Source organism: Labrus bergylta, chromosome 3 (genome assembly GCF_963930695.1).
Source record: "Labrus bergylta chromosome 3, fLabBer1.1, whole genome shotgun sequence".
Lineage (NCBI taxonomy): Eukaryota > Metazoa > Chordata > Actinopteri > Labriformes > Labridae > Labrus > Labrus bergylta.
Genome location: NC_089197.1, coordinates 10244658 through 10272538, shown reverse-complemented (window position 1 = coordinate 10272538; position 27881 = coordinate 10244658). Strand labels below are relative to the sequence as shown.

Below are 27881 nucleotides of genomic sequence, written 5' to 3'. Positions count from 1 at the left end.
CTCCACAGCCTGCAACCTCCCTTAACTCTTCCTCTCCAATGGTCTCCCTTCCTCTGCTACACCCGTCTCGTTTTCTTTTATAGATCTAAATAATGAAGGTTGCAATATTCATGCTTATGTTCATAAATGATGATCAATTAAAATGTGATTATTTCAACCGCCTCCTGCTTTTAAGTTGTGTCCAATGACTTTTGTAATCCTCGGCAGGTCAAAGCCTCTGAAGAAGAAAGGATTGGGGGGGAGTATTAAATGTACAAGAGAAAGAACACTACGGAAAAGGAAGGGTTAACTTTTAACATGGAGGCACATATGCACACCCACGCACTAAAAACAGGACAAATCAGAAGGAGCGCTTTTCATTTTCATCAGCGTTTAGCCTTGGGCCCCGGCTCTGTCTGTGATAAGTGATGACAGTGGGCTCCATGACGGCCCGTGGAGGAGGCTCCGCAACACTGCAGCTCTCCGGCCCCCATTCTCCGAGAGGAGCAGGGGGAAAATTAATAATTATCATCATGGATAACACCAACAGGGAGCAATTCATCATCGCTCCCCTTTCGCCCGGCTGTGTGTCAGCGAGCCGCGTGGCCCGGCCAGATACTATTATACAGCGGTGGGGGGACGTGGGCGCGGAGGAAGGGGAAGGGGAAGGGGGGGGGGGGGGGTTAAAGGGAGGGAGAGGCACTGAGGGGGAGGGAAGGAGGGGGCGGGAGAGGAGAGGGCTAATGCGCTTTTGATGGGGTTTATCGAGGCGTGGAGGCTTCAAGCACGACCACCTCACGGGCGGGTTGGTGTGAATTCCCCCCCCCCCCTCCTCCTGCTCCTCCTGCTCCTCCATCTCTGCTCTCAGCCTCTCCACCCGACTGCTGCCACTCCACCCAGGAGCAGGAATCAGTGTTAGCTATAGCACACCTCTGGTCTGTGATTCATGATGCCTCTCAGACAAAAATGACTAACAACTGTACAGGAACAGTGAAAAAAAGCTTTACAGAAATGACTTGAGATGGTTGGGATTTTTTACTCTGGGACTTTAAAGCTCTCAACTCAACTGATTTGATTTTGGGAAATCCAGACTTTGGCATCGGGGAAAAGGAGGAAAACGTTTTGTACAGCTTTTCCAGGACACATTCAAAACCAAGCATCTCATTCAAACTTTTGTGTAATCTTATCGACAAAAGCATGTTCAACACGGCTACAGTAGGTGGCGATATGCCCCCTTTCAGCTAGTTACTATTTGACCTTTAGCAGGTTGACCTATTATGTCACATAGCAAACCATCGACAAACAAGCAAACAGGTGGAAAACACATTTTTTACTACTTCAATATGTTTTCTTGTACTTATTCATGCAGTTCAAGGTCCAGGTCAAAGCCCGGCATTATCTAGAAGCATTTAGGACCGCAGGGACTATGAACTATTTTTGTTCCTTGAACCCTGTTTAGAGGAACCTTTTAAAGCTGGTACCATGGTGGTGTGAATGCAGACAGAGAAAAAGATCCCATAGTGTGCAGTTATCTGGGAAGAGTTTCTCTACAAAACGTTCCCAGAACTGTTTGGTCTGAAAACACTTTAGGTGTGCTATTTTGACTTCTGGAAATTTGACTCAGTAGGATTTCAGTCGGACTTACATGTCAACATGTTGTGACGATTTCAAAAGTCCAGTTTTAGAAAGACTTACACAATAAATCAACTTTTACTAACTGTATGTAAACGTACTGACCGCCTTTCACTATTAACAGAAGAAGAGAGGCCCCTGAAGCTGTAATCTACATCTCTCCTACTCATGATTTTTTTTTTTTTACTTTTGTTTGGGAAAGAATTCTAGTCTGAGTGTGAGGCATTAAACTTTTGTTGGACCATGCTTTACTGCTATAGTCACTGGTTTCCAAATTCCCACAATGGAGCCAGAGGGAACTTTTTTAGTCACTGTCGATGTGACATTTGATTTTGACGTGTAAATAAAGAATACAGCATGTTGAGTATTTGTTGACAGCCGACTAGAAAGAGCCAGCCGACCTCATTCTTGTTGACTGACAGCTGACACCCCATCTCTGACTGTCATATACTGAAGACAGTGTTAAGAGTTAGAGAGGGTTTTTTCATTACCAATTTCCTTTCTTAATGTGCTGAAAATCGTCCTTGAAGTTGACGAGTGCCTTCCCTGTCAGTCCAGAAGGCCAACCCCCCCAAACTCATAATTTAAATATGATGGAAAGCAGGCCAGAGATGGATTGCAGAGACGTTTTTTTCTCTGTAGCGCTACAGTAGCTACATCAGCAGCAGTGAGACGGCAGTGTAAAATTAATTACAGACAGAAACTTTTTCCTTTTCTGCCACACCATCAGCATACATCATGAGGAGGGGATGAGGCACTCCAGCTACCTGCTCTACAGTTCAGGTAAATGGATCACGGAGCTGTGGGAGCTCAGGTGCAAGTGTAATGGAAAGTTTCTGCACACATTTATATCTGTATGTGCCTTCACGGCTTAAGGCAGACATGTTGTATTCAAGGCGCAGAGGATGTGAGATTTTAAAGGAAGGCAAGGGAAGGAGTGTAAAAAAAAAAAAAAAAGGAAAAGGAAAGAGTGAGAGGATTTGTCTTGTGTGTGAACAGCGCAGACGCAGGGGTTGTGCTGTTCATTTAATGCAAGGTTAGGCAGGCTGAGCTGATGAATGGACTGTCGACGGGGGAACAAAAGCAGGCGCTCCATCACAGGGCGAGAGGCGCAGCAGCTCTCCCTCACCGATCCCCGAGCGCTGGTCCAGGAGCGGTTTACCCTTCACACATCCTAACCTTAACTACTACCGAGCAGCCGCAGCAGATACTGACTGCAGATCAGTATCTTCATGGTAACAACACCTTGCTCCTGCAGGTCAATAATCCATCTGTAAATCGTGGGACAAGCATGCAGGCAGGAAGCAAGAGACTCCGAGTTCAAGTGATACCTCCTATGCAGATCGCCTGCATTGCAAAAGCCATAAAAACACAGATAAAACAAGTGTTATTGCTTGGCTGAACGCTAAATCATATATTTTTATGTATGCTTGTGCATATGAGCACTGCAAGTGAGGATGATCAGAAGCGTGAAATAGCACATGAAAGCAGGAAAAAAAAAGTAATCGTCTCTCTAAACACCTATAAAAAAAATATAATGAAAATGGAAAAGTACACCTCCATACTATATGATCCAATCATTTGTTTTGAGGCAGTGTACCCCTAACATGACTGGACTTACACCCAGAGATAGAAACGGGATGTTTTCAATTACAGAGCAGAAAAAGACAGGAAAAATGAGAGGATGTTTACAAATTCCCATTAAATTCTCCGGCCTCACCCAGGGAGCGCAGGCCAGATAATAACCACATATTGATTAACCATTAAACCAATACACCAGACAGTGCAGCAACACTGCAGCACGACACAAAACTGCTCCAAACACAATGAGCTTTTTCTACAGACAGACAGACCACTTCTCACAGTGCAGGGTGTCAGAGGGCTGCAGCATTCAGGCCGTTCAGGAGAATCCCAGAGAGGAAGGTGGAAGTCCAGGGGAAGATGGGGTGTGGGGGTTATGAAGGTGGCTGCCGGCAGCTCACCAAATAGAATCGTAAACCACTGTCCATGCTTTGGTGCCTGTGGCTGACCCTCACTGAGGACACACTTTGTGTTGCAGTCATTGGTCATGCTGACCTACAGCACAGCTCAAAGGCTCTGTCAGGTTTTTTTTTTAGTTTTTTTTTTTTTTTTTTTAGAAGAGTCAAGCGATGTCTTATCTAGGAATAATTATTTAAACAATTTAAAAAATGGGATAAAACATTCATTTCTGATGACAGTGAGTCATTGAGAGTGATTGTGATGTTGAACAGAGATACATAAATATAACAGGGGTTAAAATTCTGTTAAAGGCTGAATATTGTATCCTGATATTCTGTTAAATTGCACTTTTCAATTTTTAAGTAATTGAAGATTTAAGGTGCCCCGCCCTCACTGTCTTCTGATTGTCCAGCTCTCTGGAAGCCTTTGTGGGGGGCTGAACGCTGCAGGGCTACCAGGGGAGGTTTCAACGCTTACGTAGAGGCTTGGAACCGTCTAGTGAAATTATCGGTTTAAAATTCGGGGACTATCGCGTGACTGGGATTATTCCAACATAACGTTAACCTCGTCATCTGAGACTTTGCCCAATTTTAGTTTTGGAATCCAGCATTGCAACACTAAATGTGAGCATTTAAATGGGGATCAGCATTACACAGTGTCCTAACAGAACGTGAGTGTTATACGCTGGCTGTACACGCTGCATCCGTTCAATATTTCCTTCTCTGCTCTGTGAATTTGAGTTTCCCCTTGCATATGACATCTAGTGCTCTTGTATGCAAGGTATAAAGAACCTACAGGAGTAGTAGGGGAAACACGTTGCGCAGCGTCGTGCTTTCTCATGTCGCATGCTGTTAGGACAGGCTGCTCAACTTTAAAACAGTCACTGATGGAAAGTTTGCGCACTAACTGACTCTGCTACATAAATAAATACACATTTGTCTAGTTTTACAGAAAATGGAAATACTCCGCATCTTTAAATTTTACATGTTATGGTGGCAAACACAACCATGTTCTACAATTCTACATTTATCTTTTTACTTTGCTGGATTTCATTTCCTGCTACAGGGCTTTTACTACACTACTATCTGCATAGAAATGTATTCCAACTAAAGTCACATGGTGAAATGAGGTATTAAAAAACAGGCATACCTTAACCTGCAGTTAGTCCAGTATACAACTGCTAAAAACCTTTTATTGAAAAGTCAACAGCGACCACTCCTTCCAAAAACAAACCTGTGGTTTCTCTGGATAATTCAGAGACAGTCAATCTGCTTCAACAGTTCTGAAGTGTAAAAGGAGCTTCATGGGACTTGCTTAAGGGCTCACAGAAAGGAAGGAGATACATCTAGGACAGAGCTATTCTTCAACGCCTCTTGTGGGTTTTGCTCCCAAACAGTTCAAAGACTTGAGCCTTGAGGTCTCAAACAATCAGCTGAGTGACTGTAACAGCTCTTTACAAAGTTGTTCAATTTACTTCCCACTGACTCTGAGAAAGGGTGCCCAAGTTGTAAAGAATGAAACATAAGGAATAACCTTTAACCCACAGAGATAATCCAGTCTTAGTACAGGGTCTTGAGGTGTCTTGTTGTTGTGTGAGTGTTTGGATATTTGTGACACAGTGACGGGTCAAGCAGGCTGTGAACATTCACCATGTTGTGTGACATGTCATACAGAGTCACATTAGCCTCTCTGCTCTGATTCGTTTGGAAACTCTATTAAATATCCGACTGACGGACATCCTCTTAAATATAGAAACCTCATCCATCAACGTGAAGTGACGGATGTTTGTACTGCCTCGTTCCTTTTCCGCATCATGTCTGTGATAAATGACGGGTGGAGACGGTGGATGTGCAAACTTTTTCCTTCAGGTTATTTTGTGTGTGTCGCCTCTGGTTACCAAGTACAATGGCTCTTAGGGGTGATTAAAGAATGATGGTGATGGGGTGATAGATAATCTTCCAATTAAAAAAGATTAAAGCTGTACATTTACAATAACATTCAACAGTATTCTCAGGAGTTACAAAGTCCTTCATTAACGAGACTTTTACAAGAATGATACGACTATCAGGAGGACTATTGGACTAACAATAATTATTGAAGAGGAGGTACAGTTTGAGTTAAGTATTATTTCATATTCTCTGATGTACGTCGCTTTGGATAAAAGCGTCTGCTAAGTGAATTGTAGAATTGTAGAATATTATCCTTGTTGCTAAGTTACCGGCTCTTCTAAAAGTGTAAAATCTCATTGATAAATAATCTGAGGTTTTATCCAAAATAACTTCTTACTGTTTTCCTCAAGAACTTTTGACTTTGTAATCTCTCTGTTTATTTTCCTGTAAAAAATAAATAAATAAATACATTTTAATCTCAGAGATTCACTGAATAATACCTCCTCTTGGCTTTTTTAACAACAATTTCCCTACTATGTCATCATTTTAAGCAGATTTCCTTCAGAATAATTCTATGCATTTCAGGTTTCAGCAACAAACACTATATTCACACATTTAAGCCGGAGTGCCACCAGGTAACATGGTTTATTCCTGTATTGTAGAATATTTTGTTTATAATTAATTTCCTGTTTTATTTTGTTGTTTGTGTTTTATCTGTTCATATTCCTGCTTTAAGTTTCTAGTGCTTCTTATTTTATGTTCTCATTTGTTTCTCTTTTCCCTGTGTGCGCATTTCCCGAGTCTTGTCTTTAGTGTTTCCTGTTTTATTTTGTAAGGTATTACCCTCGTGTATCTCTACATCCTGTGTGTATTGTAATTGTTACAACCTTGAGTTTTCACTGTGTCTTTAGTGTTTCCTGTTTTATTTTGTAGTTCTTGCATTCTGGATGTCTTCCTGTTAGAAGGGAATAGTGTTCATGTGTGTACTCACCGTACAGTCTGTGGTGTTTGTTATCTTCAAGCAGAAATCTGATGTGAACTCCAGTTCAGACAGACACACTTTGTTACAGTCAATCGTCTGTGGAAAGTAACAAACACACACACATTTAGAAAAAAAGATAAACAGTGATGACAATAAGAACTGTGCTCAAGAAAATGAAAAAAAAAGACAAAACATACAGATGGATCCTCAGGTCACTGTTTTTGTGGCAGTTGTGCTGTCTATCAATCAATCAATCAATTTTTATTTGTATAGCGTCAACTCATAACAAGTGTTATCTCGAGACACTTTACAAAAAGCAGGTAAAATACCTTACTCTTTGTCTGTTAACATTACAAACGAGCAGGTAAAAATATCTTACTCATTGTTATGTTACAGAAAGCAGGTAAAAGACCTTACTTATTGCTATATTACAAAGAGCTCTAGTGCTAGTTCTGACCTTTTCCTGTTTGTAATTGAATCGAATACCCCAACATATTAAATTCTGGGCTCTTACAGCTTGATTTTGGCTCTTTATGCACAACAGCTAACGACATAGTAGCAAACAGACTATCTTAACTATTAAAACACTTACTCTGACACATTACAGTAAAGGGTAGGGATGTAAAGATGAATCAGAAAATCGTGATAAATTGATTCAAAGGTGTCAAGATTCACATCGGTTCTCCTAAAAATGAAGGTGTGGTCTTGGAGGTGTGGAAGCATTTTAGCTCCCCTAAGAAATGAAAGAGGTGAGAAGAAAACAGACGAGACAAAAACTGTGAGCAAATATTGCGAGAAGACAAAGAACTACACAAAGAGCACAACCAACATGATGCAGCATTTAATCCACACCACAATGAGAAGCTCCAATCACCTCCCCTTGTTGGGATAAAACAAACATTAAAAGGCCAAATCACACTGACAAGTGGGTTTGCAGCCACTAAAGGAATCTTTTTCACTTCAGTCTCATTTAGTAAGATAAACAGTGAGAGAATCGTATCCTGAGCTGAGTGAATCGTTACATTCCTAGAAAACATGTTTGAAGCATCATCAAATGATTTAAGCTGACCAAACCTCAAGTTCAAATTTCACATCTGTTCACACTAAGAAAAAAAAACCTCATCTGAGATGCAGGGATTTATAATTCCATGAAAGGGCTCTCAATTTTACGGAATAGCAGCCAGCCTTAATGGAATGTTATTGGATCGTATCAACGGGAGGCAATAGATGAGAGTCCGTGTAATTTGGGCAGAGGGGCTGTCTATTTGTCACTGGAGGGGAGAAACTATCGATTAGAGGATTCAAATTCCATTATATCAAGTTCTGCCCTCATTCATCACATCCACAGATGGGTGGAGGACATGTAAGGCCTACTTAGCAAACAGACCAACCAGCCCAGAAACAGACTGCAGTCTGAGAGGCGAGACAGAAGAAAATTTCAACACACGGAGAGATTCAGAAGAGGTATCAGTGCTCTTAGATGTTTGGACTCTGCGTGTGTGTGTGTGTGTGTGTGTGTGTGTGTGTGTGTGTGTGTGTGTGTGTGTGTGTGTGTGTGTGTGTGTGTGTGTGTTGGTTTTATCTGCGTGTACTGTGTGTGTTCTCCCATCAGCCCAGTAAAAACCGCTCTATCCACAGGGGGCTGAGAGTAATGAAGTTTCCTAAAGAGGAACTTAAACAAGGATTAGACAGATCAATCACCCAGCTCTACAGCATCAGCACACACACACACACACACACCTTCAGGGCCCTATCTCTCTCTGCACAGCTAACTCCTGCTCTCATTGGCTGTCTGCAGCCTAACAGCTTGGACCCCACAAACTCTATTTCTCCCATTTGTAGCTTGAAGAACCTTTTGAATTAGGATCAGACTGACATATTGGTTTGTCGATACGTCCAGTCCACACAAATGTGTTTGATATCAGGTAGTTGGTGTAATGCATGACAAAACGGAGGTTACACTCTGATTACTGCTATTGAAAAAAAAAAAAAGTAGGAATGTAGGAGTGTGTGCACTAAAGGTTTAGTCTTGGTGTAACTTTTGCCTTTGTTTGATAGGACATTCAATAGCAGGAAATCTGGGATCAGAACAGCGACTAGCTAGAGTTCTTCTGCTGTTCACTTATAAATAAATAAATATATATATAAATAACTCTATAAATAAAGATTTCTATTATTATTAGTGTAAATGTCACAGTACATCACCTTTGAGCCTGTTTACCTGTATGACTGTAGGTTCAGAGATGAGTGTGTCTGCTTTCAACACTTCCACCACTGCCTCGGGTACCACAGCCTTCTTCATGCACGACATGTTGAAGCCGTACACATCATCCCAGAATGCAATGCGGCCTCGGTGCTTCTCCGTGTCTCCGACTGCTGCCAGACTGATGTTACAAAGGTCGGGATAGACTGAGGAGGAAAAGGAAACGAGGACTAGTCATAAGAATTATACATAAGAAGTCCTATGACATCATCACAGTAACCGATGTTTTTTAACGGTCAAAAGTAGAACAACAGGCTCGACAGTCCAGCCAAGAAGTTGAAAGTGCGACAACGAAAGCCTTCATCACCTACACCAACGGCCAATTGTAGTATCGTTGGTGGAAATGCACTGGCAGCTTCCTTTTTGCCGTTGGGCTGACTAATGCATTGAGGTTATGGAGCAAAGACCAGGAACAGTAGGTTTTCCATGACAGCGTTTTCACAGATAGCAAAGACCTAAAGCATGAAGCACTTTCCGTGATTGTCCCCACTCCAACTTTAATCACTTGGTGTGAGTTGGGGTATTCAGGGCATGGAAAGGGAATAAAAAAAGGTTATATTGTCTATTATTAAAACTACTTCAGGGGGTTGCCGGTATCCTATTGGCTAGTGTGCGCACCCCATGCACGGAGGCTAATGGTCCTCCAAGCATCCAGGTTCAAATCTGACCTCTGGCTCCTTTCCTGAATGTCATTCCCCACTCTCCCTCTCTCTCCCTGGTTTCTGACTCTATCCACTGTCCTATGTCTAAAAAAAGGCAAAAATAAACCTTTAAAAAAATTACTTTGAAGTGTTATTTTAAAGTCACATGGTTGAATAATGTATACTGAACCAAAATGTGTTACTTTAACCTCTTAACAATGAACTACACATCCAAAAGAAATAAGCGCACCAAACAAATGCATCACTCCCATTATTTTTTGGGGTCACTGCATTTTAACAAATCAGTGTCACTGCTCAGCTATTCTAAGGCTGTCTGGTCATCAGTGAGTGCATAACATCAGGAGGCTGTCTGGCTCTAAAGCAAATATCATTAATCACAACTAAAGGAAAAGGATTGTTGCAAATGTGTGTCTCGTAAAACCTTCTTCCTCAGTGCAGAAACGTGCTTAATATCAATGGCTGGAAAACCATTAAAAGAAATGTAATCACAGAACGCCTCAACATCTTGTGGGTGTGGAGCTCTGCATCAATTTCATGAGGCTGATTTAATGACTAAATCCATCACATGTACAAAAAACATGGCCTGATGACCACTTTGTCCTACTTTCATACTTTTACACCATGTAAAAAAAGAATGAAATGAGGACAGTTAAACTTAATAATAAGTGTTGTTTCAATCTCACTGACATCAACGTGAATATAAAAGCCTCAACTCTTCAGTAAAGGCTTTAAGAAATGCAGAGATCAGACTTCACGTTATAAGAACGGTTAAAGCCCGATCTGGGAGATGTAAGGTTTCAGGACCCGTCACTCCCGGAAACCGATCATTGTATCTTGTGTTATGTGTCTGTTTTCTTCAATGTGCCATGTCATCATATATGTATACCTGTGTACCAACTGTGCAATGCTTTGACAATAAGATTCCCCCTGGGGGACAAAAAAGTATTGCCATAGTGAGCCTCAATAAAAGCCACATCAGGGATGCCTCATGACCTCCTGACAAAAAAAAGTCTGGCATGTTTGATTTATTTTCTGCCTCCTACGATGTGTTCCATCATGTCCGTGATGTTGACCAATGAGAGCACAGAGAGCTCTGCATGTGAAAAAGTTACAAGCGTTAACAAACACAATGGCGATTGGAACGAAGAGCGATGAAATTGATGCCTCGCGATGGAACTATGAGAATAGGGAAAAGTTTATAGGCCTCTGGAAACAGCAGGGTTTTCCCGTAGTTGTCCGGTCCTGCCTCTCCTCCTTCCTTTTTTAAGCCGATTGTGATGATCGGTCAAGTACCACCACGTAGTCCGTCATGTCTGTCGGTCAAGTCAAGGTACAAACATATGGCTCGGTGATTGCCTGATCTTACACAGTGACCATTGTTACAGACAAAAGAAAGTGTCTGACCTGGGCATAACCTGGTCACAGTTTTTGTCAAAACTGTAGCTCAGCTGATCTATTTGTTTAAATCTATATTGTGGTATCTATCTATTTTTTTGTACATTTTTAATTTTTCTTTAAATTGTACTGTGTTTACTTTTTGTTTTTAATCTTTGCTCTTTGCTGCTGTAACAATGTAAATTTCCCCGTTGTGGGATAAATAAAGGATTATCTTATCTTACAGAGATTTGTTCTCTTGAAGCTTCCAGAGAATCATCTTTTCAAGCATGCTTGGCTGAAACATGCTCGTAAGTCTCTACACCAAGAGTACACACAATATGTAGAAATGATCTCGTTGCCTCCTGAGGGTTTGAATACCAAAATCCCGTTTATGTTTTTCAATGAGGTCATCATGGCAGCCATGTTTTCATCTCTTGAATACTAGCAACCTTAAAAAGCAACATCTTTAGGTATTTCACTGGCAATCAAAGTTAAATGAGTCAACTTCCTCTGCAGCGCAAAATTCCATTACACCAGAGGAGATAAAAAATGGGCACCTCATTTTCTTCTTCAAGCAGACAAGAACAAAACAGACTTCCATTATCTCATTGTTCATTATGCCTGTTATTACCTCAGGTAAAACATGCTAAATGAGGACACAGAGCCCACTTAATAATGTTGATTGAGCTCCCTCTCTCTGACTTCCCATCAGCAGTGATAACTATGCAGTGGTTGTGGTTGTAAAAAAAAAAAAAAAAAGATGGGATTCTGTGCTTAAAAGATACTCATTACTTGAGCAGGAGTGGATTTAAAAACATTTGTTAAATGATGTGTTTTGGAATCATTTTTGCCAGAGGCCAAAACATTTCAACACAAGGTGTCATGGTTGACACTCGACTCTTTATTGTCTTAGACAAACGATTGTTTATGAAATCACAATGGCTTCTTTTTAGTCAGACAAGCATTTGATTTGAAAAAGACGGGACTTGTCGGTCAGTCGCTCCAGACGTGTAATCCTACATTCATTTTTCAGAGCTCTGAAGACGGAGTTTAAGCAGTGATTATTGATTTTCCTCGTATTACATAACACTGTCTGTTGAATGAACATTACCCATGTCTCAAAATGAGCATTAAACGTGAGCCTTAATGTGTCTTCTCATTGTCTTTTCACATCTGAATAGCTTCCTTTGTATGGTTAATATGCATGGTGATTAAGACAGAGCTGAGATGCTTGCAGCCCTGAGTATCCCTACTGTGAAGTAACATTAGCCCACACAGAGGCCCAAGGCCTAAACCAGACTTACAATACACTCGTGAGGATATATAAAACTTGTTTTTTTTTTTACATGCATGTTACAGCCACAATAAGTTACGCAAGAAGATGTCCCCATATGAGACGCTCATGAGATGAGAGTTAGGAAGAAATATCTACAAAGCTGACAGTAATCCCAAACATATCTAACAAAGGCATCACAATAACTTTGACAGGGAAATAGGCAAGGCGATCTCCCACATGTCTACAATACATTAATGCACTGCATGTATCGTATTAATTGTAGAGTATAAGATCAAATAATTATTCACAACAGCAGCCATTAATGAGAGCAACAACAATAGTTGATGAATACCCTAACCCAAAGACAGAAAGTTGTAAGCATTAGCAGTTAAAAGTAGCAACAGCTAGATACAGCAAGCTTTCCGCCAATGGAGAAACAACCAGAGTAAATAAATCAGGCAAAGGGTACGAGCACAAAACTGCATATGAGTATTTAGCAGCAGCAGCAGCAGATCAGGTGTTAGACTCAACAGTAGAAAGCACAACAAACTGTTAGCAGCAATGGCAATAAATATCTAAAGAAATCAGTTTGACTTTGCAGATAGCAAACAGCAAACAGCTAGCAGCAGCAGTAAAGCTTGGTAGCAGAACCAGCCGATATAAAGCAACTAGTTAGGAAATTAAAGATGTAACAGTGATCTAAATAGAAGCTTTGTCGGAGCGTCTGGATCCCATAACCCTGCATCAATAAACACGGTGGACTTTAATAAGCTGACTCAATACATTGTCAAGCTACTGAAGGAGCAGGTTTGTTCCTTTCTTAATTCCAGCATCAGTGTGGGCGTGATCCTTTTGTTGTAGTAGCATCCAAAGTTGGACAATGTATTTTCATATGTTACAGCTTACTTGATGTTAGCAGAATAAGGCCATGCGTCCATTCACAGCACTTTTTCAATCAACTTAGTTTTAGAGCGCTTCTCACTGCTAGGTTAAGAACGTTAACTTCTACCTATTCGCTATACCACCAATCCAAACCACCTGTCCCTGCATTAGCAGCAGCTCTACACCTGGAAGTTGGACCCCTCGAAAAGATGAGTAAGATTAGTTTCTCCTCCTCCATTGTTGCTGACAAAGCTGATCTCAGAAGTCCCGCCCCTTCTTGAATGATTGTGATTTTGACTGGTCAGAGAGGGAGAAGTTACACTAATGAGCGCCGGGCTGTTCGCTGAGGGAATCTCTGCACTGGACCCTGAGTGTTGAACTACATCGGTCACAGATACGGTAATAGTTTGAGAAGTCTTGACGAATGCATTGATGCTATTTCATGGCAAAAACATGGGAATGATAAACTACTTTTCACTTTTGTTAGAATACAAGTTCCAATAGGAAGAAAAGGGTGGAAAGGGGGGATTGCAGGGATACATAAATTGTACTAAGAGAACAACCTCCCATCAGCCTGTATTCTCCACCAATGACCAAAATACAAACTTTTTACAGCCATATTTCATACTTTTGAAAATAGAAGCCTTCAGATGTTATATTTATTTTGCCTGACATGTTGCGTTCGTGCTCAGTCTCACATAACCTTCGACACACAGGACCATAAAATGTGTGTATGGATGGTGACAGCGCAGTGACGGGCAACCGAGTTTGCCGTCACTGCGCCCCAACTCACCATACCTAATGACTGCGCACGCACACATTTACACACATACTCAAACTGCAGATTTGTCAATCCATTTTACTCTGATTACTGAACTGAGTGAGTAATTTATGCCGGCCAGGTAAGAGGAAGTGGGGAGGGGGAGGAGGCTGCTGATTGAGCAGAATCGGGACAGGCCCGTCTGAGAGACAAACTGAAAAAGAAATGGAGACGGAGAGATGGATAGGTGAAGGAAGCAGGGGGTGCTGTGATGTGGATGGAGAGGGAGAAAGATGAAGAGGAAGAAGAGAAGGGGGGGGGTACATGGGCGTCCCCAGATTCATGGCTTTGACATCTGCGTCCTTCTCGACTCGCTGCTCCCAGCCCGTTTGTCAAGCCCCCCACACCCACACCCACCAACCCCCTCCTGCTCTCTCCATCTCCCCCATTGGTCGTCTGTGAAAAAGGGAAAGTCAATGTGGGAGGGGGGGCATGGAAGAAAAAAGATCCCTTCTCCCTGGACACTGCACAGCGCCAGGCAAGCGGGGACACATTTAAGGATGAAGGGGAGGTTAATGTAGTGAGGAGAATGAGGGAGCTGCTGTAACTCTGTACTAATGTAGCTTAAACACACATACGGCTGCAGCGCTGCAGGGCTGGCTAAGAACTCAACACAGCCATGTGCACACACTCTCTAAATCTCAGAATAAACTTTAGAATAGAAGCTGATGAATTATTGAATGTATTTGGATCAAGAGTCAATAAATTAAAGAGTGAAGGGACATCCTTTGGTTCCTGTTATTGCATCAATGCACGGTCTGGTTGTGCTGACATGCTGAAGTATTTGCTCTGCAGATTTTCACACAAAAACCGCCTTGGGGATGTTTACCTCTGAACACAAACAGCACCGAGGGGCCTCCCCTCAAAGTGCTGACACAGTGAACAAATCTATTTGCAGTGCCTTGCACGACACAGACTGAATAAGGCAGAGAAATAAACTAGAAGTATTTTTTGCAATATCAGAAATTTTACTAAACAAAATGTGTGATTTTCAATAAAATAGCTCGTCTGTCTCAATATTCTTATAATTGCCGAGTGAATAACCAAAAACATGAAACCTGACAATCTAGGGTTGTCATGATTACAGAATTTTATACTGCGATATAATACTAGTCAAGATTAAATTATATTGATCTCTGTTTTTATAACACAAAGTCCTCAGCCGCTAATATTGGGAACTTTCTTGTTTTCTAAAATCAAAAGTAGCAAGAGAACTCGTACACCCTGTCTACATTGCACAAATACGTTGGCAATGCTTTTGAAATTCCCAAAATAGAAAGCGACTTTTTAAAGCTTCAGTGATACTATCATTTATTAAAATAACACAGAATGTGACACGTGGAATTGAGCAATATCCAACATTTAACTAACCAACTGTCTCAAAGTCATTTTGTCAGGCTTTACTTTATCAGGACAAAACTACACACAACACTTTGGATAAAAGCATCTGCTAAGTGAACTGTAGAATTGTAAAAGTGTTTTGCTGATACCATTTAAAAATACTTTGTAAACACCAAATCAATTATGAACTGCGGTGGGATTAGAGCCATCAAATTAAAAATGAACCTTTTCTACCTGAAAACTGTGTAGGATCAGCTGAACCTGGTTTATAGACTAAGACACTAAACTAATAAAAACAAGCTTCCCTAGAATGAGTTATTATTTCTACTAAAAAATCTATCACAGCATCATCAGGTAGGGAAACCATTGGTTGAAGGCAATGCTGCCAGACTTTTGTTCTGCATTCTGGATGTTTTTATTCAAACTTCATCCTGGTAATGCACCAGTGTTAGATCCAGTGATTTCAGCTCGTGTCGAGAGCGTCAGGCTTAAAGGCTCATGACGAGACATACGGCGTCCTCTGACCTGTCACTTTCTGCCTCACTCAGGTCAAACCTTCGCCTGTCCAATCTCCCTCACCGTCAAATCTGTCTCTATAGGTTCAGCCACGCCGGTTGTCCATCAGTGTGTGTGTGAGAGTGAATGTGTGTTTGTTTGAGTGTGTGACCTCTCCCTGGTGTCCCAAAGAGCCACTAAAGGCAGCGTGGTGGAACAGTTCCTTAGCTGGGTCACATTCGGCACAAGCCATTAAATCTGGTCAGTGGAAGAGATGGAACAACCCAGGAGACCCCCACACACACACACACACACACACACACACACACACACACACACACACACACACACACACACACACACACACACACACACACACACACACACACACACACACACACACACACACACACACACACACACACACACACACACACACACACACACACACACACACACACACACACACACACACACACACACACACACACACACACACACACACACACACACACACACACACACACTCTTGTTTCTGTACATGTCATACATGACAGATACTCCAATCATTTCCAGATGTGTTTCCTGTACTAACCACAGGGGGCCAGCATGAACACTCTGTCCCTGCTGATGGATGAAAATCAGAGCTGATCTGACCTCGGTTTCACACTGCACGGGCCCACTCACACTCTTCAGTGGGAGGGGAATCAGACCTGACAGTAATTTAACAACAACAACAACAACAACAACAAATCCAAGGTGTTACCAAATATAATAATTTTATTAAAAGTTTAAATGTAAGAAAATCTACACTGGAAACTGCTTTCCTGCTGAAAAGCTTACCAACCACATTTGAGAGTATCCCAACTGTGTGAGTGCTGCGCTTCACGTGCGCCTCACTACACTTGTTATGAAGCCGCAGGTCTGACACTGAATCAGCTATCAGCTGATAATTAAACAGCAGCAGGTTGGGAGGATGCTGGGCCTAACCTTAATTTAGTCTGCTCAGTCTTCTCAGTGTTCAAAGAGGCATTTTGGTACCACTTCAATTTGAAGTCAGCTACTGCACGCCAAGTGAAATAAGTGTTGGTGAGTCTGTATTGGCCACAGTGCTGTTGATAGATGGGATTTTTGTTTATTGCGGCCCTGAGCCTCTGATTCTGGTTAGCTTAGTTGTGTTGAGGAGCACCACAGAGGTAGTGCAGCCTACTTTCAAAAAAATAGAAAAAGAAAACGATCCCGCCTGAAGATGGTGAAAGGTGGGTGTGGCTGTCTATACCACTATACAGTAGTTTTAACAAAGCAAAGCCACGCCCCCTGACACTCCTCCCCACCTTTTTCTGCCACTTTGATAGATTTTCAAACATGTGTAGGTCACTGAAGCAGCCTGGTTTGCAGTGTTGAGTCACTAGCTGCTTTCACATATGCATTCCTCCATTTGTTTTGAAAGAAAATTTCAGGCAAGTGGCCCCTGAAATCTTCCTGATCTGGCTGTTGACACGTGTCTCTCACAGCGGGACACTATCCGTGTGGGACGGGAGGGAGGGGGGGGTCTCAGGAGGAAGACTTGACGTAAAAAAAAAACGATGCAGGACAAGGAAACGGCCCGAGGGATTCACCTGAGAGCTCAGATTCTGCTTGAAAGTCCTTCATTTTTTTCATTCTTCATTTTCGTTTTTTTTTTTGTAAATGTAGTATAGTTGGGAGAGTAGTTGACCTACCTGAGCCTGTGTCAGCCAGGTAGAGGTCTCTTGCGTACAGGACAGAGTCCAACATGGACTCAAACAGTAAGAAGTAGCCCTGCAGAGAGAAGAGAGGAACACACACATTATCAACCCCCCCTGTGTCTTCTGGAGAAAGTTCACGGTGGACAAGGACAAAAGCAGCATCTCCTGCTTTCCTGACAGTTCAAGGCAGGTAATAAAGGCGTGTAAGGAGAGGAGCGCAGAACCGTAGGAAATTTCAATTATCTTTTAATTTAACATCACAACCGTGGAAATCTGAATTAAGCATGACTGTGAATCTAGAGAAAGTGCCCACGTGGTCCGCCTCTCAGCATCCAAAGGTTTGACCCTGGGATAACCTCGTGTTCTGCTCCAGTAGACGGCACATTAACCGTGGTATTATTCCATTAATGCTGAAATTGAGTTTTGTCCACATCGTGTTGGCTTCGTCCTGAGTGGCAGATACTGCTGACAAATGGCTTTTTCTACCTCCTACCCCTCCCAACCGGCAGAACGACCAATCAGATAAGCCTGAGTTGCAGCACTGGCCTCTTCCATATGGCGTTTCAGCACACAACATTTGGGCTGTTCCAAACATATGGGAGGGCTTATCTCCATCTGGGACATGGAGGCGGAGCTAAATCTGTACCTGAAGGTTTTACTGTAAGTGATGACCCATCAGAAATATGACACAACACTGACAGGGTCCACATCACAAACCACTATCAGGGCTTTCAGATTTGTGTTTCAGGGACCGTAGGTGGAGAGACGATCAAAAGCACAACCCCTTTATCAAATAACACAGAAATAACACAAAGTATAACATCTAAGAGTTAATCCAGTTATAGTTTGTCTGCTACCTTTACACGATTATTGAATGAAGACCCTTCATTCTTTTATATACTGTATGTGGTTGCTTGTTAACAACCTGACTAATCCTCTAACTGTTTGAGTCAGCGGCTGGTATAAGATTTAGCAGCTGTGGCTCAGTTGGTAATCTCTTAACCGGAAGGTATGAGTATAAATGGGGTTAGTTTTTTTCTGATGGTAACTTTCCATAGCAGCCTCTGCCATCAGTGTGTGGATGTGTAGGTGTGACCTGCGGTGGGGAAAAGTGTTTTGAGTATTCAGAAGACTAGAAAAGCGATATACAAGCTCAAGTCCAAATCACAGCATCTTATTCGATCAATTGCATTGTGACAGTTTTAAAAAGGAAAGAAAAAACATATATAAACCAATTGGAAGAAAAATTAAAAAATACATTCACAGTAAAAAAAAACTTGGAACTTTTAAAAGTGGAGCAAAAAAAATATAGACTTTTCCTTTTTTCCTAAATTCTGACAGAGAAGCAATTGAAGACATTTTATAAGAGAGGGAGAAAATAAGTCCATAAAGTGCTCTCTGTTATGTTTTGGAGTCCAATATATCGTCTCTCTCTTTAGTGCAGAGAAAGAAGGACAAGGAGAGGTGAGGGCCAGGGGAGAAGATAAAAGACTGAATGAAAGGACGAGTGTATGATGAAGAGAAAGTGTAGAGGGGGAGGAGAGGAGGAGTGATATAGACAGAATGCAGTGGCCGGCGGAATAGTAATGCACCGAGATAAGCGCCTTATTATTCAAATAAAGACAACCTTTCAGGGGGAGGGAGCAGAGACGAGCAGGGCGGCAGACAAACAGGAGAAGGAGCCCTGATTTATAACTCTAACTCCAAAATCCTCACCATCTTTGTCATGGGCCTGAGCTGATAGTGATGACAGTGATGACGCTGATATAACCGACTCATCCTCTACGGGAAACATTCTATCTATTTTTGGGACCGGTCTCGAACCAAACCCAAAGTCAGGCCCGCGGGTCGCCTGGTGCTGACTGCTGGGGTCCAGCTGATGTCCTTACCGGTTATAGCAGGTCGTTTTTTAAAACAAAAACCCTCACACAGAGTACAACGGCCTCGTAATTTAGATCCCAATTTCACGGGACACTGCTCCACTTGAAGGAAAGAGGATGTGAGAGAGGGAGAGATGCCTGCAAGCGGAGTCACACCTTACTTTTATCATCAACAATGCTCCAGGATTATTGCCGCCCCCCCCCCCCCCCCCTCACTGATGCTTTTCATGTTCTCACAGCTGCATGTACAACAGCCCTCTAATTTATACATCTGCAATGTTAATTACCAAACGGGAAAACATCCAACGCTACATGAAAAATCCAACAATAGCAATCTACCAGAGAACACTGTGTCACTCCTGAACTGCATGAGGACATCTCGTGCCGTTAGTCATCTCCAAGAGTTCAATCCAAACTGGATGATGCAGCAGTCTGGGTCTGTGACTAGGGCTGGGAATCTTTGGGGTGTCTCACGATTGGATTTCGATTCTTGGGGTCACGCTTCGATTCAAAACGATTCTGGATCCATGGATTCAAAGTCTATTTATGAATTAGTACATACTTCAGGATCTACTCTGGTGGAATTTTTTGCTGCTCTATTTTGGCACTCTACTGAGTTAAAGAGCTAGCCTTAGCACTTAGCAGCGACTGGATGATTAGCCCCCCCCCCCCCCCCCAAAAAAAACCAAACAAACAAGAAAAAACAATTTTTGGAAGTTATGAATCGATTTTAAGTGTTAGAAGAGAAGAAACTTGTTATTTACATGAATCGATATTTTCCCCCACCTCTATCAGTGACAGTGCTCAGGTGTTGGGGATCAGGATATAGACAGCTGGATGTCAGGGTGAGGTTTCAGTCATGTCTGCTTTGGGGCATAGACAAGATTATGTTGCAAAGTTAGACTGTTAACTATAATGATTCATCCTTGAGGCCAGTCACTGTTCATATTTTTATTTTGAGAATACAAAGTTCAAATGTAGTATCATGCGTCTCAGGAAAGACATTTTAATGTTAACTTTAAATCTTATTCCATCACTTTTATTTTTTTTTTATTAACCATTATATATACCGCTTGTCCCGTTCAGGGTCACGGTGGGCTGATCTCCGCTGCCATTGGGCGAGAGGCAGGGTACAACCTGGACTGTTTGCCTGACAATCACAGGGCTGACATATGGAGACAGACAACCAGCCACACTCACATTCACACCTACGGGCAAATTGAGTCACCAATTAACCTAACAAGCATGTCTTTGGTCTGTGGGAGGAAGCCGGAGCACCCAGAGAGAACCAACACATGCACGGGGAGAACATGCAAACTCCACACAGAGAATCCAACAGGGATCGAACCAGGAACCTTCTCGCTGGCAACAGCGCTAACCACTGCACCAATGTGCGCAGCCCCTAGATGGATCCACATTGATTAAGAATTAAAAGGGGAAAACTACACCAAGACAAAAAAACAGACAACAGCTGCCTGATTTTCTCTTTCAAGTGCCTTCAATTTGTCTTCATAAAACTGAATCAAAGTAAAAACAAGATTCTCTAAGCCATTTATCTGTCTTTTGTCTCGGTGACAAAAACTGGGCTGAGGTTGTGTTGGTGTGAGGAAACAGCTGAGTTTACTGTCAGGCAGCCAGGCTGGTGCAGGAGATGCACTGCAGTATAGGCGCTGTGCATTTCCATAAAAGAGACTAATGAAATCCTAATGAGAATGGGATGGAGCAGCTTATACACATTAACAAAATTAGCATATAAAACACATTGCCCTGAGTGGGTTCACACACACACACACATATATACTTGTGCACTGATACAGCAAATACACTTTAACAACTGTGTTACTTCTGTCAAGGATTTTTAGCTTTTTCTAAAAGTTAAGATGGTGTATTCCTCATTAAACCTACAGAAATGTTGAACAACTCTAGAAATCTGTCTTTAGTTTCTGGAAGCTGAGCGGGAGAAAAAAAATGATTTTCTGTGTTACAATTTACAGATTTTCATGTGAAACAACCCTCAGGAGACTTGGCGTCCGTCAGAAATAGGCACCACGAGGCGTTTTGGTACAAAATCTGCATCAGCAGTTTACACTCTCCTCCGCCCTCCAGTGCCTCCTCTCTCTTTCTGCATTCTACATACGTCTTCCTCAATTACTGCAGATCATCATCACCTCCGGTCCCAGGAGGGGCCGAGGCAAAATAAAGGGGAAGACGGTGTGTGTGTGTGTGCTTGAATGTGTGTCTCTCTCAATGTGTGTGTGTGTGTGTGTGTGTGTGTGTGTGTGTGTGTGTGTGTGTGTGTGTGTGTGTGTGTGTGTGTGTGTGTGTGTGTGTGTGTGTGTGTGTGTGTGTGTGTGTGTGTGTGTGTGGGGCAGTTCTTCCACGCTTCACTGAACACTCAAGGCAGCAGCACTTTTACATCAACAAGCCTCCACTATGAACAGATAAAAAAAAAATTAGCATAAATATATCATGCACATTCATGTAATGGATTTTTGGTGTGTTGACGCTCCATGAGTGTTTATTGTGTATGTTCCAGTATCAGCCCTATTTACATTTACAGGCATGCAAATAAGAAGATGTAGTGTAAGATAGTGTAACAGCAGCGTAATTTGCAGTACAGCTACAAGGTTATTAGAAGCCCGAGACGCTCTTTGGAAATCAATGATGAACATCTTGTTTTTTTAGAAGACGTTACCACGTTTCTGCAGTATCATATTTAATGAAGTATGCAAATGATTTTAGGGCATAAAAGGAATGTGGGATGATATCACATAGTTTAAGATTCAGCGTGGTTTAGAGAAGAGCCGGACACATACTGGTATATTGGTTAGACAAAATTGCAGTGACTCACAGATATATCAGAACTAGGGATGTAACGATTCACTCAACCCACGATACGATTCATGATACGATTCTCCTAAGATTTATTTTACTAAATGAGACTGAAGACAAACTATGAGTGAAAAAGACTCCTTTAGGGGCTGTAAACCTGCTTGTCAGTGTGGTTTGGCCTTTTCATGTTTCTTTTCTCTCTACAAGGGGAGGTGATTGGAGCTCCTCATTGTGGTGTGGATTAAATGCTGCATCATGTTGGTTGTGCTCTTTGTGTAGTTCTCTGTCTTCTTGTAATATTTGCACACAGTTTTTGTCTCGTCTGTTATTTTCCCACCTCTTTCATTTTATGTCTTGGGGAAGACAAACTGTTTCCTCACCTCCGATTTAAAAGACGGCGGTGCGTCCTCAATTTCTAAATCTTGCTCTACAGCTGCTGACGCTCACCATATTATTGCGATTTTTTTCAGAGTACCGATGTGAATCTTGACACCTTTGAATTGATTTATCACAATTGTACGATTCATCTTTACATCCCTAATCAGTACTGGCATGTATAAAGACTTTTTTTTTTTTTTTTTTTTTTTTTTTTTTTTTTTACAAAAACATGCAAGAAAAATAATGTTTTGGATTATTGAGAAATTGCAACATCATTTTCAGACAGCAGCCTTCTGAAAATCTTGCAACAGTCAAGTCATGCAAACTGGACACAAGATCTACATAAAGAAAAGGTTCCAGCTGAAAATGTTATGACATATTAGTTATATGGATTTTTTTTTAACTCTCTCAACAAGCCTGAAAATGTTTGTTCAAGCTGACATCTTAAGCATGTAATTTCCCCAAATTTGAAAAAATTAAATGAACAGATAACAGAGAAATAGCTGTAAGATAGCTCCAAACCTCGTCACCAACAGACTGCTTTCATCCCAAAAGTAACTAAGCTCAGCTGTCATCGCGTCTTTGTACATTCATATTGATTCCATGATGTTGTAATATTGGTGTGCCAGTCCTTGAATGCACATTGCATTTCCGCGTCCCAGAAATGCATCTAATCACATCCAGTCAATACCACAGACATTACATGCAATATTGTGACCCTTAAAGAGCAAAAAATCTCCTCTGTGTGATCTTGTGCACTCCAAAAGTCAATGACCCAATGAGAGCACATCTGAGTTCAGTTATGGATGGTTCAAGCCAAGGTGCACAGTAAAAACTATTGGAGAAAAAAAAAATCAATGAGCACAACATAATCCAATGTGATGATATCTGATAGAGATGTGATTAATTCCTGAAACTTGAACTTACTGTTTGAATTTAGGTTAAGGCAAAATCTTTATTTTCTTTGGCTCCTCCAAGCTGGGGGATAAACATTTTGCCTTTGAGTGTCTTTGAAATATAAAAACTTAAAGCTGCTCATTCACACATAACCTATAAAAATCCTGCTGTACTTGTCTTTGTCGGGGTACTTGTCCAACCATTCAAAGGCTGTTATTAAATGTATCATTCAGAGAGAACAAGGAGGCCATTTTTCTCCACAAAAAAAAAAAACATTTGAGCAATGCAGGGTTATGGGTTTGAGTTTATGAGGATGTCTGTTTGAGGGATACATCCAGCCGTCAGGTTCTTCTTCTGCATGTAACATTTATTCAACTCAGTGAACAGTGTCCCAATTTCTACAGATGTTTGCACAGATGAAAGAAATGCAGAACTGGCTTTTAGATACATTCGATATATGGTGCTGTATTGAATTGCTTTATGAGTCTTTATATACTACATCGAATGGCTGCCTATATGGACATATGTCTGTGCTTCAGTAAAGACGAGGAGGAAGAAAATGGGCTCGACTAAAACATGAGTGTTGGTGAAGCTGTTGAAATAGAAAACAGACGAGTATTTCTGGATTGTAATGACGAAATTGTATAAATGAAATACCTCACTCTCAGGCCAAGAGGAAACATGTTCTGATGCTTAAAGGAATAAAATCTGGATGTTAATAAGTTTAAGGACGTCCGCATCTTTAAAAACATAAGAAACTATACATACGGTATCCTAAAAAGCAAATCATTAAATACTGAAAATGTTGGGCAAACTCTGAAATGTTTTCATTATCAGACATGGGAGAAACTTTCGTCATTGTGCGTCGGGCTGGGAAATTAATCGAAAATTAATCGAAACAGACATTCAGAACCTCTAACCGACATACTCTTGCCCTGTTGATTATTTTAAGAGTCATGTGACGACATGTCAAATCTGCGACACTGACACAATGTCCTTCGTTTTGGACACATTTTGTCTTTAGGGAAGACGACAATGAACAAAAAGAAGTCAAATGTAAACACAGTAGAAAATAAATAACTTGCATTTCTTGCAAACAGTTTTTCTGCAGTTTTAGAGAAGTTAATTTCTACTTTAAAACTATGTGTTGTTTTCATTTCAAGCGATGCTTTGATTTCAATACGATATATTCAATAAATAACCACAAAGTAGTTCATCAGAAATGACCTCTTCCATTAGAAATTATATCCCAGCTTTAATAGTTGAGCATATTTACATTAGAGACCATGTCAGTGAACTATGAGGGCAAAAAAACAAGAACAAAATAATCGTTCATAAATCGCAATTGAGGTAAAATTATCAACTTGTCGTGATATTGATTTGAGGTCATATCACCCAGCCCTTACTATGGGAGTCTTACACCAAAAGAAGTCATGAAACAAACCTCCGTATCGGAATCAGCAATGAGCTAAATTGTTATTTCAAACATGCTATCAGCCCGGATTTTCTCAAACGGTGCATCTCTAATTGAAATGTATAGTTTTGTCAAATCCATTTAAATTGCCCATATTTGTATGAATCTACAATTCTATTGGAAGGTATTGTTAAATCCCTCATAACCAGCATCACATTGATTTACTTCCTCATTTACTAAAATGTGTCGGGATGTTTCATCTTTTTTGGCGAAAGTCTATCAGAATTGAAAATGATTGAGGATAATAAATATCAACTGACCTGAATGAAACACAAAGTAGGTCAAATATCGCCATTTGGAATAATTCCAAGATGCTTTTGTTTCACTGTTTGTGGCTGAAAACTACTTCCTGAAGGTCTTTTAGAAGTAAGAAGAGCCAATAAATCCTCATTAGAGCATGGACACACCTGTGGCTCTGGCACTGTGTGTGTGTGTGTGTGTGTGTATGTGTGTTTATGTGAGGACACAAGCATCTATTTGCGTGTGTGTTTGTTTTTGTGTGTGACTGACAGTCAGTCAGGCTGAAGGACAGGATGACTGATGACTCGCACACTCCTTTTGGGCAGTTGAGTCTCCGAGCGCTGATAATGAGGCTAAAGAGGAAGAGCTGCCATTAATCGACTTAACACCCCCCCACCCCACCCCCACCCCCACCACACACAATGATACAGGACTTTGTGTGAGCCAGTGGTTCTTGTTTCGTAGTCAAACTATGTTCTTCTCAAGGTATATCAGGGACACAGGTGCAAAAAAAGAAAATCTTTGATGTTTTTCTCTTTTCTCATAAAGCCTACTGAACTTTCTCTGTTACTGGCGACCCATTGGACAATCAGGGAGTGTTTCTCCAAGGTTAGTTACCACGTACTTGAATGAGCTCATATTTCAGGGACACCGGCCTTTTGCCTCTGAACACAAACTATTAACAAAACAGATGTTTGAAACAGGACCAGCATCAGCAATGAATGCCTCCAGATGTTTTCAACTGTTTTCTGTTTCATCAGCTGGAGTTTGATTGATCCTCAACAGCTAAAATCATGGATTGTGAGGGCTACTTCACACAAAGACCAAACACATCTGACAAGATCCAGGATAGGTTTTTGTTTTGTCTATACTTTTATAGATTACATAAAAAAGAGCAATGGGAAGGAGTTTCTATGGCGACTACCGAGACACAACAAAGTGATAGAACAAAGGAGAAATGACATTCTGGTTTACACTCTGTTTACACACATACATATGAAATACACTAATGCATTTATGGAGAGATGTCAGAGTGCGGCTGTTACACACTGGGCAAGAGCTATTGGGGTTTCAGTGCCTTGCACAAGGGCACCCCGGCAGTACTTGGGAAGTGGCCTGGCAACTCACCAGCTACCAGACCAACTTCACTATTTTGGTCCTCACCGGCGAGCCTCCAGTCCAGTTCCCAACCCAAGTCCTTACCAAGAGGTCCAGGACTTCATCAGATAAGTATAGCATGTTTCCCCAGACACTTGATGATATTGACACAAGATCAAGTTAACAAATGTAGGAGTTTGTTACTGCTAGCTGAACTTTCAGCGTAGGCCCCTCGTCCACCTGGCTGTGCGCTCAGGAGTGCTTGCATGAAGCGTTTGTGTGCTGAATTTAAAAGCGCTGCACATCTGTCCTGTCTCTATGACAACGGTTACTGTGTGACCGATACAGCTCCGTTTATGCAAGGTTAGTATTTCAGATTGTTTATTTCCCGATCAGACACAGCGCAAAGACGATGTGGGAAAAGAGTGCCGGTGACTTCAACAGAGCCTTTCTGAAAAGTTGAAAAAGATTTTCAACTCGAAGCGGCCGGAGTAACCGCACAAGAAAGGCGGAGTGCCCAGAAAAAAAGATGCTGGGCTCTGCACTTTTAGTCCGGGCTACCGCCTGCTGCTGCACATGCTCTCTACTCATTGAAAACAACTGAAAAAGATGGTGAAGCAAAGAAAAAAAAAACGCAAGGTGGACAGAGGGCCATACTCTGGACACAGACCAGTTTAAACAACATTTATATCTCTTTGATAGCATAAAACTGTTTGTATTGAACAGAGTCTAGGATGAGTCTTCCCTTAATGCATACTCTAATATTATGTAACAAAAGTTTGTAGAAGCATTTCTCCACTGTCCATCAACTCTCATGTCCATATTTGTATGTCTGTGCACATTAAGCACCATGCAGCTAGAAGGCCCATCCCCTGTGATGGATCTCAGAGTGACAATCTTTATTTAGCCTCTGGGAAACTGAGCTCTCCTCCTCCTCGTCAGCACCCCCCAGCCCCTTATCTGCTCTGTTTGTTTTTCCGTGTGCTGAGAGAGAGAGAACCGATCAATGTAGTGAGTTATGAAATGACAGTGGTGCTGCTGAAGGCAGTCTCTCAAACTCTGCCACAACAGACAGACTCTCATTTGCCCCCTTCTACCTCCTCCTCCTCCTCCTCCTCCTCCTCCTCCTCCTCCTCCTCCTCCACCACCACAGATACACCACATAATCCATCACTCATCTCTGTCTATTAGCCCTGTAACCACTGTCTGTCTGACCGGCCCAACAACTCTGACAGCAGGACTTTACTGATACAATCCTTTGTTTCTCTTCCATTACAGCCTTGATTGACAGGTCGGTCACTTGTTACTTTAGGATAAAACTTACAAAGTTATCTCTATGAAGCACCGACTGGTGGATTCATTGATAATTAAAGTAACACTCCTGCTCTTTAATCATCATTTCTGCAATCAGTTGTTTATGACATCACTGATTTTGGTGATAACATGCAATTACATGCTGGTGGTCAATCAAACACCACCAGTAAGAAGGTGAGTGATATAGTAGTCAGAACTTTTCTACACGTACTCTTTGTAGAAATGTTATTCATTTCTTATAGTGCTTTCACACTTGCACAAAACTCCTGAAAAACTCCTGAAGTTTTCAGGGTGAGCTGTATGTGTGAACACAAACAGCTGAATTTTTCACTCTGACTTTATCTGGAGCCCCCCCTGCCAGCCCCCTGGTATTTTTGCTGCATTACGTTGTCTGTTCTCCTCCCCTTCTTTTGTTGATATGATTCTGTGAAACTACACGTAGCATCGAAATAAATGCAGATAT

General features: G+C 41.6%; 1 protein-coding gene across 1 annotated transcript in view; it reads right to left on the bottom strand.

The window, feature by feature from the left end:
• Nucleotides 1-27881, bottom strand: part of prmt3 (protein arginine methyltransferase 3) — a 58221-nt gene that overhangs the window by 14464 nt on the left and 15876 nt on the right. The window contains exons 11-13 of the mRNA XM_020651942.3: nt 17300-17378; nt 8684-8871; nt 6472-6558 (exon numbers count right to left, since the gene is read on the bottom strand). Coding sequence (XP_020507598.2) covers nt 6472-6558; nt 8684-8871; nt 17300-17378 — 354 coding nt within the window. The remainder of the gene's footprint in view (nt 1-6471; nt 6559-8683; nt 8872-17299; nt 17379-27881) is intronic.